Genomic DNA, 24,671 nt, shown 5'->3' with positions numbered 1-24,671 from the left:
CATGGAGGATATGGTGCTGGGTGGATTAGGAAAGACGTATGGGGGTGGCACAGATGGGGAACACTGGGGACACCACAAGTCTAGGGAATAGGCAAGGGGGTTGCATGGGGTGGGTGCATAAGGTTCTTTCTTCCCTTTCTCTTTCTAGCAGGCAGCTAAGTGGCTGCTGTTTGGGGGGGGTGGAAAAGGAGCAAAGGATTGCAAGAGTGGCTTGGAAACTGTTACAGAACTTTGAAAATGAAGATCGCGTGACACCAGCAGCCAGTAACACTGAAGCAGCCGCAACATCCCCAAATTTCACTCTCTTGGGAATCATGGCTCCTGGATTTTGGACACATTCTATAATTTAGCCTATGTGAGGTACCTTAATTTAAAAATTGTTGCCCTATGATGTACCATTTCACATAAAGGTCACAGCAATGAGAGTTTTAGTAATATATAGAGGGAGACATTATTTCAGTTCTAAACATCCCAGGAACTCATTTGGTGGGCTCACACTTAGCTCTGAGCTACCATTTAAAAAGTGATTCATTTGAAGAAACTATTGCACTCTTATGCTCAACATTAACAGAACACATTCTGGCTTGGTACGATGCAAATCATAATCATTTGACTGTGTCACTGTCATTCAACTCCATCATCTCAATCTTTTGAATTCTACTACACAGGAAACTTCACACATTTTATAAAGCAGTTTTTCTGTTATTTGTATCATGTTTCTCTAATATTTGTAACTATTTATAAAAAATGGTCAGTACAGAAAATGACATTTCTTATTGTAAAAGTGGCAGTTCAACATTATGCAAATGTCTGCAAAACCACGTCTTACGTGCATAGAAGTTTGGTTGGGAGAAATACTTTTTCATGATCTCGGTACAAAACAATTGCTGCAGTCTTTAGCTAAATTTACTTAGCTAAACAAATAGTGCATTGTGAGGTGAGTAAACAGTTGGGGAAAATCAAAGGAAAGTGAAAAACGTGCATTGATTACAGGAAAGAGATATTCTCTAATTGACATCAACAAAGTACTTTGCGTTTATCCCAACTATTGTTGCTTATCAACCAGTTGTGTTTTTAAAAGTTAATGGTTTAACCTGAAGTGTGAAGCCAAGGATAATAATATCAAGTTCTTTAGAAATCTCAATAGTCTACAATATGAGAAGGCATACACATTGGATTAAGTGTGGGCAATATTTTGGAGTTATTACCTCAAATAAACTTTCTGTTCCAAATGGCAAGAATTGTAATTTCAGACAAACCTGCAGGATTACCAAAGAATAATGGACAGATTCATATAAAAAACAGAAGAAAGTTTATAATTCTACACAATTCAAAGGAAGAAGATAGATTTACATTCACCAATCTAAGATTGTACAGATAGTCCTCAACTTACAACAGTTCACTTGTGAAATTCATCACAATTTACTGAGATATATGTTGATAGCAAGAATAAACAGAGCACAACATTGCTATCAGACTTGAAAAATATGCTGCAATGGCAAATTTGACAGTATGTATCCACAAAAAAACGTTTAACCAAATTCAAGCAAGAATGGCTCCATAATAGCAATAACACTTAGACTTATATACCGCTTCACAGTGCCTTATAGCCCTCTTTAAGCAGTTTACAGAGTCAGCATATTGCCCCCAACAAACTGAGTCCTCATTTTACCGACCTTGGAAATATACAATCTTTCATCGAGCAAAGTAGATTTATTCATCTAAAATACAGCTTTAGGACTTAAATAGAAATTAACAATATAATGTGGGCTGCAAAGTTCAAATATTTAAATTGTGTCTAGTGCTTGGGATACAAATGGCAGAGAAGGATAGCATATATTACTAAAAGTATTTTATTTGTTCTTTATTCATTGTACTTTCCATCTTCATCCTACAATGAATGAACAAATAAAAATTATCAGCAGTACCTGACAGCAACATTCAGACAAGGCTTCCTTATGTTTGAAAGCCAAGGAGAGTTGGGCTTAGTTTGTACTTGGATGGAGAGCACAAGGAAAATGCCATAATTGTCATCTACATTAAAGGTAAAGGTCCCCCTCGCACATATGTGCTAGTCGTTCCCGACTCTAGGGAGCGGTGCTCATCTCTGTTTCAAAGCCGAAGACGTCTCCATGGTCATGTGGCCAGCATAACTAAACGCCAAAGGCTCACGGAATGCTGTTACCTTCCCCTCAAAGGTGGTCCCTATTTTTCTACTTGCATTTTTACATGTTTTCGAACTGCTAGCTTGGCAGAAGCTGGGACAAGTAATGGGAGCTCACCCCGTTACGCGGCACTAGGGATTCAAACAGCTGAACTGCCAACCTTTCAATCGACAAACTCAGTGTCTTAGCCACTGAGCCACCGCGTCCTATTAGGAAGCTGAAAAAAACCCAATAAATAATAATGCAATAAATACAATAATATTTACTATTCCATCAGCATTGACAAATTCACCAACAGTCAATTGCAAAAGGAAGCTTTATTCCGGAAACTTACATCCTGCAATGATACTTCCAATACCACAAAACATCAATATTTGCCTATCTCAGAACTGGGAAGAACTCAATAGGAGGATAAAAATGCCATTTTCAGTCTGAATTCCTGTCTGACTGTGCGATGAACCATTTACTATGATAAATAAAACTGTAATGATATTAGACAACCTGTGACCTGTTGGGTCATTATTTCCAAGATATTTTGTTATATAAACAGATCAGTAGAATGACCACAGGTGAGCATGAAAAGCAATGGGAACAGGAATAGCTTCCAATTCCTTCCCAGCTTTCTCCCACTGAATTTCCTTGTAGGAAGCTGACAAGAAACTTTGGAAATGACAATAGCATGGCAGTACTGAAGCAGACACAACTTTGGCAAATTTGAGTCCCATGGGAGTCATGGGTTCTGGATTTTGGACACATTTTATAAGTTAGCCCATTTGGGGTATCAAATTACAAACTAGGTAACATCAATTGTTGCTGTATGAAGCACTGTTTTGCCTTAATTGAAGGTTACAAACAGGCAGACATGAGAGTTTTAGTAGTATGTAGGCTATAATAAATAATAATAGTAAATGTACCTAGGTATGTTTACCACCTTGACTTACATATAAAAAGGCAGGATAAAATCATCATCCTCCTCTTGCATGGTTCTCTTGATAGGACTAGATTCATAGACATAGTTTTCTTCAAGGAGTAAGGTGACATGAGAGCAGGATTCCAATATTTGAGAGGCTGCCACAAAGCAGAGGGGATCAACCTATTTTCCAAAGTACCAGAAGGCAAGACAAGAAACAATGGATCGAAACTAATCGAGGAGAGAAGCAACCTAGAACTAAGGAGAAATTTCCTAACAGTGATAACAGTTAACCAGTGGAACAGCTTGCCTTCAGAAGTTGTGGAGGCTCTTAAGAGACTGAACAGCCACTTGTCTGAAATGATATTTATTTTATTACATTAATTTATTTGATTTTTTTAATGAGTTTTACTGTTTTTTTAAATGTGTTTTTTTGTATTCTGTAAGCCGCCTTGAGTCGCCATGGGCGAATAGGCAGCAATATAAATCATATATATGTAGGTCTTTGGTTATTCGGGTCTTCTCCCACGTAAAATTGGAAGTGTCTTGGCGACGTTTCGATGTCATATCCCTCTTCACCCAAGTACCAATCAAAGAAGCCTTGACAGTTATCCAAAACAAATATAACCCCCCCAAGCACATCTTAGATCTGACCAACCACTGCCTATCCAACACATACTTCATCTATAATGGACAGAAATACAAACAAATAGAAGGAGCACCCATGGGATCACCCCTCTCACCTGTCATTGCTAACCTCTATATGGAATACTTTGCAACCCAAGCTCTAGAAATTTCTGATCACAAACCCAAACTCTGGCTCAGATATGTAGATGACACCTTCATAATCTGGCCACATGGGAAAGAAAAACTGGACAACTTCCTCACACACCTCAACAGCCTACACCCCAAAATACAGTTCACCATGGAAGCAGAAGCGAACAACCAACTTCCCTTCCTGGATGTCTTAGTCTACAGAAAATCCAATGGCTCCCTAGGACACACTATCTACCAGAAGAAAACACACACAAACCGCTATCTGCACGCACTCTCACATCACAACCCTGCCCAGATCAACTCTGTAGCCAAGACACTCATTTCCAGAACAAAACGCTTAGCTGACGAACAACACCTAAAAACCGAACTACACACTCTCACTAACGTACTAACATCCAATGGATTCCAAAGGAATAAGATCAGCAACCTAATCCAAAAAGAAACCCCCACTAAAATCCAAGACAGAGAACAAGAAAACGGCAAAGCCCTCCTCCCATACATAAAAGGCACCACAGACAGAATATGCAAAATCCTCCACAAACATAACATCAAGACAGCATTCTGCACAAACCGAAAAATATCCACCATCCTAAGGAACCCCAAAGACAAAATTGAGTTAGAAAATCAAGAAGTATATGAAATCCCATGCACCGCCTGCCCCACCACATACATCGGACAAACCAACAGACGAATAAGTGCACGCATAGAAGAACACAAGAACTCAGTCAGAAAAGAGGAACCAACTTCTTCCCTGGTCCAACACCTTAAAGCCACAGGACATGATATTGATTTTAAAAAGACCAGAACTATCGCCAAAACTGAACACTTTAACAACAGAATAATCAGAGAAGCCATCGAGATAGAAAAACGCCCACACAGCATGAACAAACGAGATGATACCTCCCGCCTACCAGCCATTTGGAAACCCACCCTTATTGACAAACGAGTCCCTAACACGACGAATGACACCAGACCCACACTCACGAGAGCCACACAGGATGTCACCACCACACATCCACGCAGAAAGCAGACTCAAACCCACACTGATAATGAGCCAGGACCAAGGACCAGAAGCCAGACCGCAGCTGCATCATTAGCCACTTTAAACCCCTCCAATCCATACATGAAGCAGACTGACACCCACCATGAAGAGCTCGCACGGCCACAAACACGAAGCCAAACAACAACAACGCAGCTCACCAGCTCAAATCCCCCTGCAACTCAAACTAAGATGAGCACAACCAAGCCCCCACCCAAACAGAACACACCCCCAGCCAATCAGAGCACAACCAACCCCCCATCCAATCAGAGCACAGCCAAGCCCCTAACCAATCAGAACACACCTCCACCCAATCAGAACACAGCCAAGTTCCCACCCAATCAGCTCACACCCCCACTAGCAGTTAAAAGGAAGAGACAGCTGTGATCTCACATTGCTCCTGGAAGCACGAAGCCGAGAACACCAGCCTGAAGATGACGAATGAGACTTCGTCGAAACGTCGCCAAGATACTTCCAATTTTACGTGGGAGAAGACCCGAATAACCAAAGACCTACATACAAACACCCGCGAAAACCTGAGAATGAATATATATATATATATATAATTATAACATAGGAAAAAACCCTGATTGCAAAAATATCGCACATTTATACCTATGAATCAAAAGAAATAAATAAATATATATATATATATATATATATATATATATATATATATATATATATATATATATATATATATATATTCCTCCAGCCTGCCCATAAAGGTTATATAGGTGATTTATTATCCATCCTGTCTGCTAGAGGTGAATTTGTGAGTTGCTGATTCAGAAAAATTCATAAGAGTGTAGCAGCATAAGGACTTTATTTGGAAGCAAGTTGTATTCAACTCAAAGTCAACTACGCAGTTTATTCGCTCACAGGAATCGAGCCACCGACCTCAGTGGTGCGCAGGCCCAGCGTCTTGCCACATGAGCCACCGCAACCCTTAAAACACCTGAACTACTTTGGACACAGAATCACATAGGTTCGGTGTCTTTGTGATCTGATGAGAATTGTTGCTGACATTCACAAAGTATGATACAATTATATATTGCAGGATGAGAAATCCATCAAAAAGGCTATCAGGTTTCTCTGAACTGCTATTCCCTCGTTCTTCTTGCTCAACTGGTTTTTGACAGGGAAAGATAAGAGGTTGATAGCTTGTTTGTTGTTGTTAAATGTATATGCTGTCCAAGTCCCAATAATTGTGGGAAGTTTTTTTTTCTTCTGGGATTGCTGGCTTTGATTATTAGGTTGATGTAAGGAAGCTTCAGCTGGGTTTGCTACGTCAATGAAAATTGCAAGTGATCTTAAAATGTTTTGTTGAGGATAATAAATTTGTTCACACAACACCAGTTGTTGAACATACCACAAGTGATTGGGATTCCACAATATTATTACAATTATAAATTACAGTTCACAGCATCATATGAGCCCTAACTGCATATGGTTTCATACAATGTATGCTTTTTGCAAGGCTTTCCTATAGATTCTTAGGATGTGATAGGCCCATGATGGTGAACCTATGGCACACCTGCCCATAGTGGCACACAAAGCCATGTTGCCCGGCATGCGTGGCCTTGCCTGTTTATCTTCCAGGTTTCTGGCACGAATGCACGCATGATGACCAGCTATCCTTCACACACATGGCAGTGCCAAAACTGGTGTGCGCATGCGCGGCGGCCAGTTGATTGTCAGGTGGGCATGTGTGCCAGAATCCGGAAGTTCGGCTTTTCCAGAGCGTGATCCCTTCACGTGCACGGCAATGCCAAAAACTGTCCTGTGCATGCACATCGGCCAGGTGATTGTCGGGCGCGCATGCACACTAAAACCCAGATGTTCAGCTTTTCTGGAGTGTGGCCCCAATGAGCACGCATGCACATGATGTTTCTGCGCAACCTTTTCGGCACTCGGTCCCGAAAAGGTTCACCATCACTGTGATAGGCAATTCAGTGCAGAAAACCATTTCAGATTTTACTCTTCTGTTCAAACCATCAGATCTGAAAGCAGACAAACAAGTCACTTGGTTCAACATTTATTTTCAAGTTCCCCAGCCACATTTCATAACAGACTTTGTCACATTATGTGCAGCTACTGAAGTATTATGATATTTTTTTTTAAAAAAAAAAATCTAACTGTAAAGTTTTTAAAGCTTAGTAAAACAAAATTAAAACAATTAAATTAAATTTCCTCAATAATCATAAGAGATGAAAGGTTGAGTTCAACAAGGTAGGGATCCAAAATTGGAAAAAAAAAATGCATTAATCTTATGAGATCACTTTAATCTGAACTCTCAGTGGAATATTTTGTGGTTTGTTTAGTGTTTCTTTAGCTAATGGGCCACTGTTAATCAGGCATCTAAAACATTTCAGGGGATTATATCACAGGTTTATGAGCAAAATTGTTATAATTAATTATGCCCTTCCTTTTTTTCCCTGGATCTTACTCAGAATAACCTTTTGTCTGTTCTTATAATTTTCCAAAGTGGTGTGACTCTTTCATGTAGAAATGAACTGAGCCAAGAGCTTAATATACATGTTAGAATTAATAGATTCTAATTATAATTATAATTATGAGCTTTTGGATGAATGTGATTGATTGTATAATTTCCTCTGAACTTTAATATCATCTTCAACATAATTTGCTGATTAATAACCTTTGATGTCCATGGCTTTAGTTTTTACTCTAGTTTTTCTTCTTGACAAGGACATTCTGATTATTCAGCTATTATTATCTAAACAAACACAAGCGTTTATTTGACATACTGGACAGCTAAGTAAACTACAGGGCAACCACCGTCAAGTGTTTCTAATTAGAACACTTATGTCAAGTTATTAAATCATACTCAAAAAATAACATTTTTATCTATATTAAGTAAACATGAAAGTTTCTAGAAAAATAATCCAAATGCAAATAAAACAGCTTTGTTGGCTAAAATACAATATGCACAACTATCTTAGTTCTTCCCAACTTTCTGTTAAGATTATGCTCTCATTTGGGTTCATTGTACATGTTTCATGATAAGGGTCACATTTGCCAAATAAGGGACCAAGTGCAGTTGATTGTTCTAGTCCTGATCATTAAATGCAGACCCAAAGACAAAGATTTTAAGTTCAGAGTACCCCTGGGGGAAATCCACGTATGGGTGACTTCTAAAAATAGTTATTTGAATGCTATCCTGTTCACTCAACATTTGTAGGACCTGATTAGATTGCTGTTCTAAGCTGAGTTAGTGGTTCAAAATAGAAAACAAGATTAAAAAAAAAATAATTCTTCTTTTGTTTACCTTTTCCGTTCAGTATCCTGTCATGGGGCCAAACATGGCTCTCCGTCTGATTCCAGCCTCCATGAACTGGGTCTTAATTGGCCATATATTATGAGCTGCAGGTGTTCATCTGAATTCAGATGGAGCCAAATGCAGTGACTGCTGAAATAAAAGCAGTAATGGATAAGAACTGAGAGTGGCATCGCCAATCCTGAAAATCATTCAAATAAAGTCCAGAATTCCATTTTTACATTGCATCAGTCAGTCATCCCTCAAGTCACATTGACTGGATTTTTAAAAATCTTTATCTGTAGTAAAATCATTCAGGTTTTTTTTTTTTTTTTTTTACTGAAGCTTTTAGTTATCTTGTTTTGTTAGATTGTTCTTTGCCTGGTGGTAGCATGGTCATAACAACAGTGAGCTCTCTCATCTGGGTCATGCTGGGTTCACGGAAGGTTAAAGCGGCTAAGCCTTAAAAGACAAGGGATTGAAGCTTTGTTGAGCTTCAGATTCTTTTTTTTTTTCCAGTTTACTAAATCCATAATCTCCAGCCCTGAATTTCATTAATTGAAGAAATTTCCATAATGGCAGTTTATTTTTATAGTCACAGTCTTACAGGCGACTCATCTTCCATGCCTTTTTTTCCAGGGCAATTCACAGGGCAAAATGGGACAGGTGACGGCATTGCAAATGTCAAATTACAATTTCAGTGCTGACTCATGAGAAAAAAAAAGTTTAGGGTTGACTAAGGAACTTCATGAGCATTGCATTTTACAGGGCTAATTAATCCATTGAAGACAAGATAGACATCTGACATTCTTTGGGTGTCTTTACGCATCCTCAGTTAGGAAACTTCACATTCTTCTCAACTTTCAGTTGTGTTATTCTTCCCCTCCCTTAATTTACAGCTAGCTCTGCTCATATTCATTCACAATACTGCCATTTTCTTCTTTCCTTCACTATGAAAGTAAGATATTAAATGTAAGGTGGATGTTTAAATATTGGTAGCTGACTGAAATCAAATAATTCATTGAACGTTACAAGGAAACAGGCTTGATCTTTAACGTTGGTCCATTTACAGAATTGTTACTGGATACAGCAACATTATTATGAACATCTGATAAGTATTATAGCCAATATTATAACCCTCTGAGTGATTCCTTAAGTTTATTTAGTTTTTTTTTCTTTTGAGTCACCATTATCTATTCTTCCTCTCTCTCTCTCTCTCTCTCTCTCTCTCTCTCTCTCTCTCTCTCCCCCTCCCTCCTTCCCCCCCTTTCTTTTGGACAGGTGAGTGGGGGAGGGGGTGAGATAGATTTTAGAAATAGCAAGTTTCCCCCAACTTGCATGGTTTAAATTGATTCTGGATCAGGTTTCTGCAAATCTATTGTAGGGTAAATGAATTAAGGGGGTGATGAACTGAATGCTATGTAATTAATGTTTAGTTTGACACATGGGCCAAATTACATGCTATTTAAAGCTGTAGTTGACAACTATGCATTTTCTGCCTTTTTTACTATAGAGCAGGGGCGGGAGATCCAATTTGGGTAAGATCCCTATAATGAATATGGGAGTTTTAATCCACTGCCTGCTACTGCAGTCACGATAGTTTCTGAGATCTCTTATAGTTAAGTTTTTGTTTGCAAAAACCTATTCACATATCTTAATGGATAACATTTTTTGCAAATACATAAAAGATTCATATAAATGCTCATCTAAGAATTATAGTAAGGAGCCTTCTTTCCTCCACCCCATGCTGTTAGCATCTTTAAAATAACATGCAGTTGGGCATTGAGAAATGTTGTTTTATTGAAATTATAATTGAAATTAAATCCTTTCATTGCTTCCTGGAATACAGATGAACAGCTGAAGGAAACATGTTATACTAATGAATTTGCCTATTGACTCACATATGCATTTATTGTGTATATAACTAGCAGAGGGGAAATTATGTTTTATTACAACTCCCGTAATCCACATCCAGAGATCATACTGGTTGAGGAAAATAAAAGGTGTAATCCAATTTATCTGGAGATCATAACAGTTATTTTCCTTGGACTAACAGAATTATGTTTGAGAAGAGAGAGTAGCTTTTTCCTGGTAGTAAAATGTGCTTTTGAATGCAAAGTTTAACATACAGAATTTTTAAATTTATTTATTGGTTCGATTTATATGCCGCCCTTTCTCCAGAGACTCAGGGCGGTTTACAATGCGTTATGCAATAGCTTTCATACTTTTGTATATACCTGCTTAGCAGGGCTTTCGCCCCCCCCCCCCCCAGCGGAGTTCTTTTTTATACAAAGTCATCTTATTGCCCCCACAATCCGGGTCCTCATTTTACCTACCTCAAAAGGATGGAAGGCTGAGTCAACCTTCAGCCTGGTGAGATTTGAACTTGCAGTAATTGCAGGCAGCTGGTGTTACTTAATAGCACTTTAGTCTGCTGCGCCACCAAACTTTCAAAACAAAAACAGAAACCAGGACAATATATATATATATATATTTTGCAGGGAATTAAGGGGTGAACTGAGTTTAAACATTTGCTAATACTTAAGGACAGGGGTGGGCTGCTGGGGGTTCGGAGGGGTTTGGGAGAACTCTAGCTAAGATTCTGTGCAGTTTGGAGAACCCCCAAATCCCACTCCTGGCTGGCCCCACTCACCCTGCCCTTCCCAGGAGTCCCCACGAGGGCCATTTTTAATGCAGATAAGTGCAAGGTGTGCGCTGGGGCTCGGGGAAGGCGAAAAAGGGGCCTACCAGAAGTTCAGGAAGGCCGGAAACTGGCCCGATTCCAGCCTTCAGAGAGCCTGGAAAGCCTCCGGAGCTCAGGGAGGGCAAAAACACACCCCCATGGTGCAGGAGGCCAACTAGACCACGCCCACCATGGTCATGACCACCCAGCAACCGGGCAGAGAGCCCTTTGCTAAAATTTTTGAAGCCCACCCCAGCTTAAGGAGGCTACTGTCCGGCCTTCTCCCTCCCCCCCCCCTTAGCAGTCGGAAACCCAAAATAAAATGCTTTTTTCTCCCTCTAGTTTAAAAGATTTTTAAATTCTATAAGGCCCAAGCGATCAACCTCTTCCATTAAAATCATTTTACTCCTCCAAATGAAAAATATTTCAGACCTGATGGCTCTGAAGTTTGCCCAGTTATTATAAAGATGCTTGTGTTACCTCAGTGAGAAGTGTCTTTTGATAGAATATCCTTAATTCATAAAGGAGAAAACCACTGCATGCTGCTGTTCTGCTGTTCACCTAAGAAATAGTTTTATTTATTGTAGTTATTATTTCATATCTTGACTCCCTGTGTTTCAACCTTGTAAAGCTTAAGTTGTAAAGCAACTTAAATGGAGACATGCATCTCAATAGCTTCTACTTCAGTATTCATAATTCCAGGGCAGAAATTACAGAAAAATTAAATGTAGGTTTTATCAATGATGTATAATCCCTCCAGTGCTAAATTATTTAAGGATGTGGCCTAGTTTTGAAGAATAAGGCAACTTGTTTAAGAAGTCACCTATCAACCTGCACCATCAGGAAACCAAACATCTGGTAGTGACTCAGTCAGCCCAGTGAATCCTAGATACCAACAATTCATGTTGGTTCTTGCAGATCCCTATTAAAGCATTCCAAAATCCTGCAGAACCCGACTGGGCTATTTAAGCCTGCATGCAAACCAAAAATGTTGCCTGCTTTTGTTTGTTTTGTGCCAGCAACCACACATGCTTTTTGCCTTCACAAAATAATTAGATGGACTTTCACCCAATTCCTGCATCTTGAAGCAAGTTACAGTTTGAAGCTGTTTTCCCTCTTCTGTATTTCTTCTTAACTTTTTAGAATCGGGATTGCTTTTACAATTTTAGCATCCATTTTTTCATGTTAAAAGATTTTGCGGGTTCTTTTATCAAACCAACATGTATCCTATAACAAAAAAAAAAAAAAAACATCCTGGAAGCAATCACAGCCAGTAAAAGTTACTTCAGCTTTCTCTATTTCTCAACAACTAGATCTCCTTAGTAGCACTATGTTCTTAATCAAAATGGTAATGTAAATGAAGATATTTTGTGTAGAACAGTAATGCAAGAAATTCTACAGGATTAGACTGCTGTGGTAGCTGAAATACTCCATGAACTATACAATAATTAAAATTGGGGACTTTGGGTTAATGGAAACGATCATCATTTTGATTCCAAGATAATAACACTTCTTTTTGTCATTCTTTTTGTCTTTTTAAAGTGATGAAAATGCAAGAAAAGCTCTGAAAAACTTGCCTGCATTTCCTACCAAGACTTTGCAGGAGCATCCTTCACTTGCCTATTGGTAAGACCTAATTGTTAAATTTACAGGTGCATCCAGTGGTGAAATCCTCCAGGGTCTGCCACTGGATCGCTGCGAGTGCATGCACACCACAGGCGCTATTGCGCAGCGCGGAAAAAGGAGCTTCTTGAAGGTAAGTAGAACAGTGAGGTGGGGGAACAGCTGTGTCGCGCAATTTGGATTCGCTAGAAAGCAGAATTTTGCACAAAATCACGCAGCAAAGCTGATCGTTTGGAATACCGGTTCAAATGATTTTTTTACTATTGATTCATCCGAACTGTTAGCTTTTATTACTACCGGTTCACCCGAACTAGTGCGAACCGGTAGCATTTAACCCCTGGGTGCATCATATTAGGATCCTGGTCTTTTCTTTGTATCCTCCTTCCTTATTAATTTGTGAACTATTGGCAGTAATATCCAAGGTCACCTAGTGGGAAAAGCTTTGAATGCAAAATGGCTGTTGTAAAGCTTGTGTTACAAGTCACAAAAAACAACAGTTTTTCAGAAGAAAAACTGGTGTGGTTGCTCCTACCAACCCCTCTAATTCGTTAATTAACTCTCCTCCCAAGATTTTCAGCTCTATTCCAGTTTACCTTTGTCTTTTTTTCTGGGCAGGTGGGCAAATTTCCAAACCAAGCATCATTTTTAATGCTTACAAAGCTTACATGGAACCCAAAGGCATTTTTCTAAATACAGATAATACTGCAGGATAAACACCTTGTGACATAACATCTCCCTATTTATTTCTTTTTTAAATTGAAAGAATATTAAAAACATAGAAGCTATGTGGAAAGTGAGGCCTTGCTTTCTCCCAGAAATATTTCATAAGCATTTTAGTATCCTTCTGCTTTATAAAATAAAATACACTGTCTCCTGAACACATTTTAACACCCTGGTATTATTATGGCACTCTTGAACTTTTCTTGCTATTCTGATTGCTTGAAAAATCTATCAGACAAATAAAATTGTATTTGATCCAAACTCCGGAAATAAATGCTACCAAAGTTTAGGAGGCTATGAGTATATTAGAGTCCAACTTCGAGATTTAAAAATAAATTTACTTGCTTAAGAGAACAATATCCATTTTTATTAATAAAAAAACATACAATATCCAACTCCAGGTAGACCTCGACTTATAATCACAATTGAGTCCAAAATTTCCATTGTTAAGCAAGAGATTGCTAAGTAGGGTGAGTTTTGTCCCCTTTTATGGCCTTTCTGGCCACAGTTGTTTACTTCAGTGAATTACTTCAGTTATTAAGTTAGCGATATGGTTGTAAAGTGAATTTGGCTTCTCCATTGACTTTGCTTATTAGAAGGTTGCAAAAGGTGATCACATGACCCCGGGATACTGCAACCGTCATAAATACCAGCCAGTTTGCCAAACATCCGAATTTTGATCATGTGATCATGGGGAAGCTTCAATGGTTATAAGCATGAAAAACGATGATAACTCATTTTTTTCAGTCACTAAACAAATGGTTGCAAGTTGAGGACTACCTGTACATAAATAAGAAAGAAATGTACGTCTGCTAGCCACCCTTCCTAAAAGAGTCTCAGTTTGCAATCTTTGATAACAGCTAATCAGGAGTATCTTATTGAATACTGAATAAAACTAAACATCTTAAAAACATGACTAGGATTGCAGGTGAGTAAAACTGAGATGTTTTGAGCCACTGAGACCATTTTCCGATACTGTAAGAACATTTGCAAATGGCACTTTGGTTTCTAGTGATTACCCTGAACTTCCGTAACTGATGTCCTCCAGAAAGTTGAGTCTGCAACTTCCAGAATTTCAGGTCAGCATGGTGGATACACCTGGAGAGCACAGTGTCAGGAAAAGCTAGTTATTAATTATAGAGCTGTTTCCAGGCTTCCTTGTGGCAAAGTTTTGTAATAAAAAATATGCTGCTGTCTTATCATTAAAAGTCCATCATTGTCAAGTTGTTATTGTAAAATTTTCTTTACATAATCAAGCTTCTACATGAATTTAATGAAGAATAATGCAAAGAATAGTCTGTGGCTATTATAGTTTATGATAGCTTAGCCCTTTGGGTTGTAATCCTGGGCATGGTTATGCAAGGATTTTAGAAGCCTAACCATACAGTGGAACAGCCTTGGTATGTTTTTGGTAAGTCATTAGCTTTTTTTGTAACAATGATAGATCATAGAAAAATTCATAAAGGTGAATTTCTTGGGAACCCCAAAAGTAGGACCAGTTACTTAGAGCCCAGGGATATAATACAAATATTTAGAGATTATCTTGTTGACAAAGAAACAAAATCTTGCTTGTTCCATATAATCAGACCTGCATATTTTTCATTGTGGCATAATAAAGGAGTCGTAATACTTGCCAGGTTTCTATTTTTCCTTGGAAGAGGTACATTTAATATCCATGTGGCATTACTTTCTGCAATATATGTGGCATTACTTTCTGCAATACAGTTACTCAAATCACAGGTCATGCTTAAACTATAACTTGTGATTACTAATACGAACAATGAGTTCCTATAGTCATCTTGGGAAAATAGTGTAAGAGTTTTTGATGCAAAAAACTGTAAGTCCATTGGGCCCAACATACTTTGTTTCACAACAATTGATGCTGGGAAAGCCACAGCCAAGGCATAAAAGTAGAAGTAAGTCCTCTCTATTGTTGCCTCCTAGTATAATGCCTCTATAAAGCAATCACCGCTATAGAGATTATTTCCTTTTAAAAGACATATTTAGGAATCAGCACTGACTTGAGGATTCATAGTCAAAAAAGGGGACACGGTGGCTCAGTGGCTAAGACACTGAGCTTGTCGATCGAAAGGTCAGCAGTTCAGCGGTTCGAATCCCTAGTGCCACGTAATGGGGTGAGTTCCCATTACTTGTCCCAGCTTCTGCCAACCTAGCAGTTTGAAAGCATGTAAAAAATTCAAGTAGAAAAATAGGGACCACCTTTGGTGGGAAGGTAACAGTGTTCTGTGTGCCTTAGGCGTTTAGTAATGCTGGCCACATGACCACTGAGACATCTTCGGAACAGTTACTGGCTCTTCGGCTTTGAAACGGAGATGAGCACTGCCCCCTAGAGTCGGGAATGACTAACATATATGTGCGAGGAGAACCTTTACCTTTACCTTAGTCAGTCAAAATCCTAATTTCAAGAATGTGGAGAACGCGGGAAGAGATGTAAATTTATCTCATTTGAAGGTAAATACATTTTGCAAATTGATTAACAGTTTATAGCAGTGTTATTCCCCATGCTTGGCTGAGGAATTCTGGGAGTTGAAGTTCACACAACAGAAAGTTGCCAAGGTTCAGAAAGTTTGGTCTATAATATTATATGTATGTGTACTTACCTGTATTCATTAATTAATTAATTAATTAATTAATTAATTCATTCATTCATTCCAACTTTGCTTGGATTAAAAGAGAACTGAATCTCTTGAAGCTCAGCTGTTTTATGTTGTAATCTGTCTTGGAAGTTTCTTCCAGAATAGCCAACTTAGTCTGTAAAATACATCTTTGGAGAGTTATAAACTCTCCTTTCTTCCTTTGTTTCTAGAATATTGTGAATTCTTTTGTCAAGATTTATTTAAGTTAAATTTTATAGACGCTTGCCCATTTGGTCCATGTAGAATGCATAAGTGCATCGATAGCAAATCATTAATAATACTGGAAGATGAGCAAATGAATTGAATTCTAGTGTTATGGTTGCTAATATTAGTGTCACCAGTTGCCTTGTGGAAGTTCTTTACATTCATTTCTATATTTATAAATCCTTGGTGACAAATTTGATTATACTGAATATTATATATATTTGTGAATAAACGTATTCGTGGATGAGCCAACCCTCAAATTTCTAATTTTTAAAATACTATGAAAATTGCACCACCTACAGATACTGTAAGTCGATCCTTGAAATTTCCGTGTGCTTTAATTTTCATAATTGGCTTATCCAGGAGTAATCCACAGCTTAACCATTTTTCATGGTGTTTTGTTTGAAAATTCAAGGATCAGCTTATTCAGGGATGGTCTTATAAGTGAATATATTTGGATATACATTAAGAAGCATTACTGTATATTCTTATGGATAAATCCATCCATGGATAATGCGAACCCAATTTCTGGAATATATTTTGGTATCTAAAATTCTCAGTTATTCATGAGTACATACTGTATTTGTCTAGTTTCTACTCATTCAAGAAGTATTCAGGCTGACCTCATTTTTGATGCTCAAGAAACAAATGTAATCAAATAAGATAACATACCCTTTTTTTTACCGTGGGATGAGGAGAGGAAAAAGAGGAAAAGAGAGACATATTAGTCATCATTGTTGAACCATATTCATTCACAGAGCAATATGGAAAATGTTTCAAAACTCATGACCATGTTCATATCTTCACCACCTTATCTCAATCATTTTGGAAGTACTTCAAGCTTAACATAGCTCAGTTTTAAGGACACAAGCGTGAAATCTTCCAAAATTGTTGAAACAACGCATTTCACATTTAGGACAGGAGATTTCCACTTTTTTAGATGGAACAGACAGAGAGACAGCAAATTTAATGTGGATTGCAGATTTGAATCTGGGATTGCCTTAGTCCCATACCACCACAGTAACCTCTTTATCACAGGATAATTTTGTGGTAAATAATTTCACTGTCATTATGAGATTACTGCCATATGCCTCAAATCATACAAGAAAATAAAAGGTTTTGCTTTTGCCCTGTCTGCAAATCATTTAAACTGTATTTAGGAAAGGAAGGAAGGAAGGTGTGTGTCTCAGTGTATGTGTGTGTCAGAAAAAACTAGTCATTAATCTTGCTGGGTAGGAGTAATCAAAATTGTAGGCCAGCATATCTGAAAGGCGTTGGGCAGAGACTGTGTGTGTGTGTGTGTGTGTGTGTGTGTGTGTAAGAGAGAGAGAGAGAGAGAGAGAGAGAGAGTGTTTTACAACCTGATATAGCTCTGCTAACTTTATAGCCACTGCAGCTCCCTTTCTCCACAGTTATGTTTTATGAAATGGCGCACATCCAGGCTATAGAGTTATTTTCTCTAGAAGAGGCTTAACCTGTAATTCCATTCTGTGCCATCCTAAACTCGGAGCATTCATTTTGTGGATAGACAGAACGTATAGGGGATATGCTTTACAGAGAGATTCTGTGGAATGCTTTGTCTGGCCTGGACGCATTTGGAGCAACATAGGATCTAAAACCCTTCTTCCTCTGTTAATAAACTCTTTTTGCTTTTTTTCCTCAGTGAGGACAGAGTCATCGAACATTACATTAAGAACAAGGGGCTGACTAGAGGACAAGCGATTGTTCAGTAAGTGTTTTATTCAGCTCTTTTAATGGTCTGTTGGAAGACAAGGCAATGAGACGCTACCAAGGATTAACTGATAAAAGGCCGCTTAGCCCCCTCAGCAGGAATGCGGGGCAGGCAAAAGGTGCAGAAGAAACCCTCTCTAATTTTTAGACTGTAGAGAGGAGGGAGGAGAAGACCTGTCAGACTTGCAGGATTCTGTTAATGTAACCTTACCCCCCCTCCCAAAAAAGCAGAATTGGCTCAGCTGGTTATGTTTCCTATCCGGTTTACCTCATAAGGCAAACATCTATTAATGTGAGAGGTTACAGCCAGGGGTGGGCTGCTGGAGGTTCGCAGGGCTTCGGGAGAACCTCTAGCTAAGATTCTGTGCAGTTCTGAGAACCCCCAAATCCCACTCTTGGTTGGCCCCGCCTACCCCGCCCCTCCCAGGAATCCCCACGTGGCCAGTTTTGGATGCAGGTAAGTGCAGGGCGTGCACAGAGGCTCGGGGAGGGTGAAAAACTGGCCTACCGGAAGTTCAGGAAGACCGTTTTTGCCCTCCCGGTGGCTCAAAGAAAGCCTCCAGAGCCTGGGGAGGCCAAAAACGCTGCCCCGTCATGGTGCAGGCCGACTAGGCCACACCCACCATGGCCACGCCCACCCAGCAACTGGGCAAAGAACCCCTTGCTAAAATTTTTGAAGCCCACCCCTGGTTATAGCACAAAACAGATTTCAGCCCTTTTCTGAACTATTGACAACTATTGTGATTGAGGCTGACACTTTCTGAGTACAGTCATCCATGTAGTTCCAAAGCTTCTTTTGGTCCTATCTCTGAAACATTTCAGACTGCCTCATTATCTTTCAACACATTGCTCTTCTTCCTCCGTGTCCCTGCTGTCCTCTCACTTGGGATTGATAGCATATTTATCCACTGAACAATGCCTTTCAACCTAGAGATAGAAACCAATCCAGCAGCAAAAGCTGTAAAAGCAAATGTATCCTATGAGTGGATGCTTAGCGAATCAGGCCTATGGGAGTTTTATTGTTCAGATTTATGTCATGCACTGTATTGGAATAAGGGAATGAACTTGGGAAAAGGCGGGGGAAGAGATGCTATATAGGAAACAATCAGATAAAGAGGCAGGAGCCCCCCCATAGATTAACAGTTAGAAGAAGAAACTTAGACAGGACATGCCCTAATTGATCAAACACTTAAAATTGGAGGTGAGAAGTTTTGTACTGTTGGACTTGCAAGATTTATGTAGCCTTACAATAAAGTAGATTTAACTCATCTACTCTTGTTTTCCTGTCTGGTTTACTTGGGAAGGCTGACATTCACTCAAAGTAGCCAAGCTACATTTACAATGAAGCTGATTTAGAAGAACCGAACACTCCCAAGAGCTAAACTTGGAAAACATTCTAGACTAGTATTGCAGAGAGCTCAATTGCTAGAATTGAAGCCAAGTTCTTGATGGAATTCAGTTGTTATAACAAGGGAATACTTTCAGGGAAGTACCTGGCAACCCTGAGAGCTTCAGGGGGATTGAGGGCAGAAGGGGGTTTTATATATATATAAATATATATATATATAAAAAAGCCTGGTTCTAGTTTAATAATCTCCTTTGAAATGTTAACTAGTTTGTTGCTGTGCTTGAACTTGTTTGTACACAGACTATTAATGTTGATTGATGCTTTATATAATTAAAGCATCTAAAACATTTTGATGTGAAACCTAAAATTCTTCCCAGAGTCCCTCTGTGAAGCAGTTGGGCAGTTTCAAAATTTGATAGATAAAATGAATGAATGAATGAATGAATGAATGAATGAATGAATGAATCCAAAGACATCACTCAGGTAATGTGTATTAGTAGAAGATATTACTGAAGAAGCTATATATCTGTCCATGCAGGTACATGAAGTTGGTTGAAGCTCTGCCTACTTATGGAATCCATTATTATGGAGTGAAGGTTAGTGAGTACTGGAAAACAAAACTGAGTAAACTGTCTGTTGTATGCATTTTTTTTTCTTTTAATAAAAGCAGCTCATTTGAACAAGTAAGGAGATGCCCTTATGTCACAGTGCCCCATTTAAGGACTTATTACCTTTTCAGCTCAGCTCTTTTTCCCTTTCTCAGATCATGAGAATGTTTTAGATCCTCTTCATCCTTCATTCTCTTCAGAAACAAGGGCTTTACTCATACAGCTGTTTGTGATTTGGCTTCCCTGGATCCACCTTAAGCACTTAGAGTTTGCATGAATGCAGATCTTACACTTAGGTGATGGTTTTCAATAATCATTCATCTGACGGATCAGGAGATGGCAAGGACTTTGGCTTAAGGTCCTGGAGAATTGCCAGTCGCAGGAAATAATGAAAGACTACATGAACATGGAGTGTCTTTCTTTGTTTTTAAGAAATAACAAAAATAGAGCAGGAAGGGCATTGTTAACGTATTGCAAGATTTAACATGTTAATTTTTCATTTAGAATGTTCTGTCTGTTGCCTAGCAGACAGTATTTAAGTTCCTATAATTTATTCAAGAGGTGCTTTTTCTTTAACCCCATTCAGAGCTACAATGTTAGTTGATTAGACTAAATTGCATTTTGCATCTCTGTGAATAAAACCTCCAAAAGCTAGTACTTACATTACATTAATGGGGCTAGCATTCAAAGAGACGTACAGTTATATTAATAACAAAGCAAATAGATCCATGCCATCTGAAACTGCACTCAAACTGTAATGAGTTTGCTGAATATGTATATGAACAGTAACATTCCTATTCAGACATTCCGCCAGAGGCATAGATATCATCTGGGCATACTCATGTTTTTCTCTACATGCAGATTGACCCTGTGTAGCGAATGAGCACTTTTTCAAACTTTTCAAAAATGCCTTGTGTTTCACAAATCCCCATTTTGATAGGGAATTTAGAGATCCCATTCTTGAATAGTTTTTTTCCCCATGTTCTCCACATTTTATAGCCTCAGTAAAATTGTAAAACCTTTTCATTTTCATGGAATGCTCATGTTGACAGTGTGGGTAACAAATATTCAAGAATAGAGTGGATTAAGAGCTGTGGTGGCGCAGTGGTTAGAATGCAGTACTGCAGGCTACTTCTGCTGACTGCTGGCTGACTGCAATTTGGCAGTTCCAATCTCACCAGACTCAACGTTGACTCAGCCTTCCATCCTTCCAAGGTCGGGGAAATGAGGACCCAGATTGTTGGGGGCAATATGCTGACTCTGTAAACCACTTAGAGAGGGCTGTAAAGCACTGTGAAGCGGTATATAAGTCTAAGGGCTATTGCTTTTTGGGCCTGATGGATGTGCTAATTTGTTGGTATCTACTGGTATTGAAGAAATTGTGATATGGAGGAGCAAAAGCCTTCCATTATTGAAATTACTGTTGGCAATTTCCCAGCACAACTGTCAGTCCTTTCAAATGGGGCCTTCTGGGGATGGCATTGGAGCTATTAGACCTAAAGCCACTCTGTCCCCCGGGAGGATTACAATAGCAGCATCTTATTTTTAGCAGATTAGAATGGCTTTCCAAAATTTCCTTCTAAAATAAAACGAGCAAAAATCACTTTTCTAGTTTTAGGGGGAAAAAATGGAGTCAATTCCACACATAAATTGTGCTTCCTTAGTTCTCCTTTAATTTATTTTTGCTGGTTTTGAGATAGAGCTACTTGGTTAATTTTAGCCACAAACAATTTAATAATACAGTAATTTACCGCACTCCTCCCCTTCTTTTTGTTGTACTTTTGATGACTTCATGGACAGGTCTGTGCATTTTTCTTGGCAACCTGCAGTAGTGGTATTATCGCTGGCCACTTTCCAGGATGTTTTTCAACTTTTTAATCTAGGGATGAAAGAAAGTAACTGGCCCAAAGTCACCCAACTCTCCTCCATGCTTAAGGAAGCACCAGAACCCGTATCTCCTTACTCCTGGTCCAGCACCAGGATATCTCACTAGCTCTTTTAACATACTTTACAAAGTTGCTTTAAAAAGTTATGGAAATAATGCCTTATTGCAGAGTTCCCCAGCCTTTCTAGGTTGGCAGTTTGGGGGGGGGGAGGTGTGTGAATGGGCAATGGTAGCGGCCTCACAGTGACTTGAGCACAAGTGGGGTGTATGTGCACACCCCGCTAGCCAGTGGCCAATGGGCTGCAGCCCACAGGTTGGGGACCCCTGCTTTATTGTACAGTACTATGATTTACTGTTTTGTTGCTTGAAAAAGAGCTCCTCCAAAACCATTCTCACCAACATTGACGGAGTAAGCCACTAGAATATAAATTGAGAGCAAACCCAACTCCTTACTAGCACTGATTATGTTACCTAGTTTGGTAATGAAATGTCTGCAAGAAAACAACCCAGCTCAGAGAGCACCAAGGACCCCTCATTTCAACTTTGAACTACAAATATTCTCCTTTATTGGAAAGACCTCTGTGGAAGATGAAATCTGGTGCCCTCACCAAGAAAATATGTCAGCCTGAATTTTTTCTTCAAATAAACAATAACTATTTGCTCTAACCTTCCACTTTTTCACATGTGCATTTAAAGTAATTTATGGACTTTAAGATGAATAAAGTGTACGTCTGAGTAAATACATATGGAACTCTGCAAAGTGTGTACACAGCCCAATCCTTTCTCTCAACAGTTCTGCCTTATTTTGGACTTGTCCCTCATCGAGTCTTCTTTTACTGTTGTTGCTCACCTCCCACAGATTTTCTTCCATGTCTGCCCCACCTCTAGCCATGGTTTCAAAGAATACAGCAGCTTCTCTTCCCTTCTGCTCTGTGGCTGTTTGCATAGCATCTTCCAGCTGGGAAAGGAATAGCAGACCCCTTCAAACAATAAACCTCCTCTGTCAGCCGCAGGTGTGCTAACAAAAGGCTGCCTTCATCTCTGCAACCTGCTTATACTTGTTGCAGGATGAAGTAAAGAAACTTTATATCAACTCTGAAGTTTTTTGACTCTTGCTAAAGCCTTAGAACTTCTGTTCTTCTCTGCCATAGGATAAGCAAGGCATCCCGTGGTGGCTTGGGATCAGTTATAAAGGAATTGGCCAGTACGATTTACAAGATAAAGTCAAACCAAGAAAAGTAAGTCCATCTGCATATATGTGCATATGTCTTTGTAATATATAAGTGAAAAGAGACCATATTGTGCCTTTTCTCCCCCCCCTTCCCTTGTTATTCAGCAAAAGAAAAGTATTGCTTAATTCTAGAGCAGTTTCCCACAATCTGACTTTCTCCAGGTACATTGGACTACAGTTCCCACCAAGGTGGCCAAACTGGGAATATGACAATTATAGTTCAGTAAACATCTGAAGAACATCAGAATGGAGAAACTGTTCTAGTCTGTTGAAATAATTGGAGCCATGAAAAATTGTTTTTAGAATGAATGAAGCACATTTTTTTTTGTTTTGCGTTATATTTTAATTGTGTGTATGTTCCATGAACTGCCCATGTTATTGGTCAGAGGCATGAGTTGCCTCCCAGCAGGATCTGAAGTAGTAACCCACCACCATTTCTCCCCACCCCATCCCTGCAACTGATATTAAAAAATATTCTGTAAAGAGACAGGAAGAGTCCATATAGCCATCATGAGTTCATGAATTTGGCTAATTCATCATGAAATCATAGCAATGGGTTCCATAGTTCAATGAAGTGTTGTGTGAAGAGGTCTATCCTTCTACTGCCAGACCACTTCACTGATCGACTCTTGGTTCAAGTATCATATGACAGGGAGGAAAAATGTTTTCAATGCACTTCCGTGGTGAAATCCAGTTTATTTTACTACTGGTTCTGTGGGTGTGGCGGGCGTGGCGTGGCATTGTGGGCATGGCAGGGGAAGGATACTGCAAAATCTCCATTCCCCCCCACTCCAGGAGAAGGATATTACAAAATCCCCATTACCTCCCCACTCCTGGGGGAAGGATATTGCAAAATCACCATTCCCCTCCTCCCACTCTGGGGCCAGCCAGAGGTGGCATTTGCCTGTTCTCCGAATTGCTCAAAATTTCCGCTACCGGTTTTCCAGAACCTGTCAGAACCTGCTGGATTTCACCCCGATGCACTTCCTTTACAACATGCATCATTTTATATTAAATTCTATGAAATAGATTAGGAACATGTTTTCTAAGTTAAATTGTTCCAACTTTTGCTTGGACAGAAGATTAGGTTGCAAGGTAACTATTGTGATTGTTCCTGCCAAATCAGGAAATCCCAACTGCGATGCCTTATTTATGCTTCTTTCCCTCCTCACAAATTCCTGCTCTTCTCTGAAATGCTAAGCACTTTTTCAAAACAACATTTTGTGCCTGCATATGAAACACAATCCCAACTGCTGCATTTTCTACATGAGAGTGCAGGGGACAAGAGGTACTTGTTCTGTTCCACACAAAGCTTGTTAGACAACTGAGATGGGGTATCTATACATAGAAGTTGCCTCATCATTATTTCTTGAACAAAGAATAAACATCTGGAATGAGTTCTGAAGTCCTTGGGAATAAACTCAATGCTAGCTGTATAGAGAAAACTCAAACACATATAGTTATTGTGGAAACATAGGGGAAACACACCTTATGTTTTTTTTTTCTTCCCAGCCTTTCTGCTTTATGTTGAAATCCAAGCTGGAAGCTGCTTATTTTGATGTTCCTCTTGTCCTCAGAATATTTTAGGTTTAACAGCTTGTACATGTTTTCTTTTGATTGCACAATTTGCTCTCCTTGGAACATAAGTGACGCCTATAATGGAGTGATACATCTAGTTAGCTTTCTAGAAAATAGTTACATCTTCAAGAACCCCAATGTGTGGAGAAGTAGATAGATCAGATCTTCTGAATCTGTTTTGTCTCCTGTCCTTGTTAACATTTACATAAAGCAGACAGAAAAGTTCCTGTAAAAT

General features: G+C 39.1%; 1 protein-coding gene across 1 annotated transcript in view; it reads left to right on the top strand.

Annotated features, from left to right (window-relative positions):
• The window catches only part of FRMD4B (FERM domain containing 4B), a 176,207-nt gene that overhangs the window by 87,972 nt on the left and 63,564 nt on the right, over positions 1-24,671 (top strand). Inside the window, exons 8-11 of the mRNA XM_070933552.1 lie at positions 12,394-12,477; positions 17,719-17,784; positions 19,673-19,730; positions 22,779-22,865. Coding sequence (XP_070789653.1) covers positions 12,394-12,477; positions 17,719-17,784; positions 19,673-19,730; positions 22,779-22,865 — 295 coding nt within the window. The remainder of the gene's footprint in view (positions 1-12,393; positions 12,478-17,718; positions 17,785-19,672; positions 19,731-22,778; positions 22,866-24,671) is intronic.

This window comes from Pituophis catenifer, unplaced genomic scaffold (assembly GCF_029215685.1).
Source record: "Pituophis catenifer annectens isolate HBS135680 unplaced genomic scaffold, rPitCat1.0.hap2 SCAF_2, whole genome shotgun sequence".
NCBI lineage: Eukaryota > Metazoa > Chordata > Lepidosauria > Squamata > Colubridae > Pituophis > Pituophis catenifer.
The sequence above is the reverse complement of the archived record's forward strand: the minus strand, read 5'-3'. Positions and strand labels throughout refer to the sequence as shown.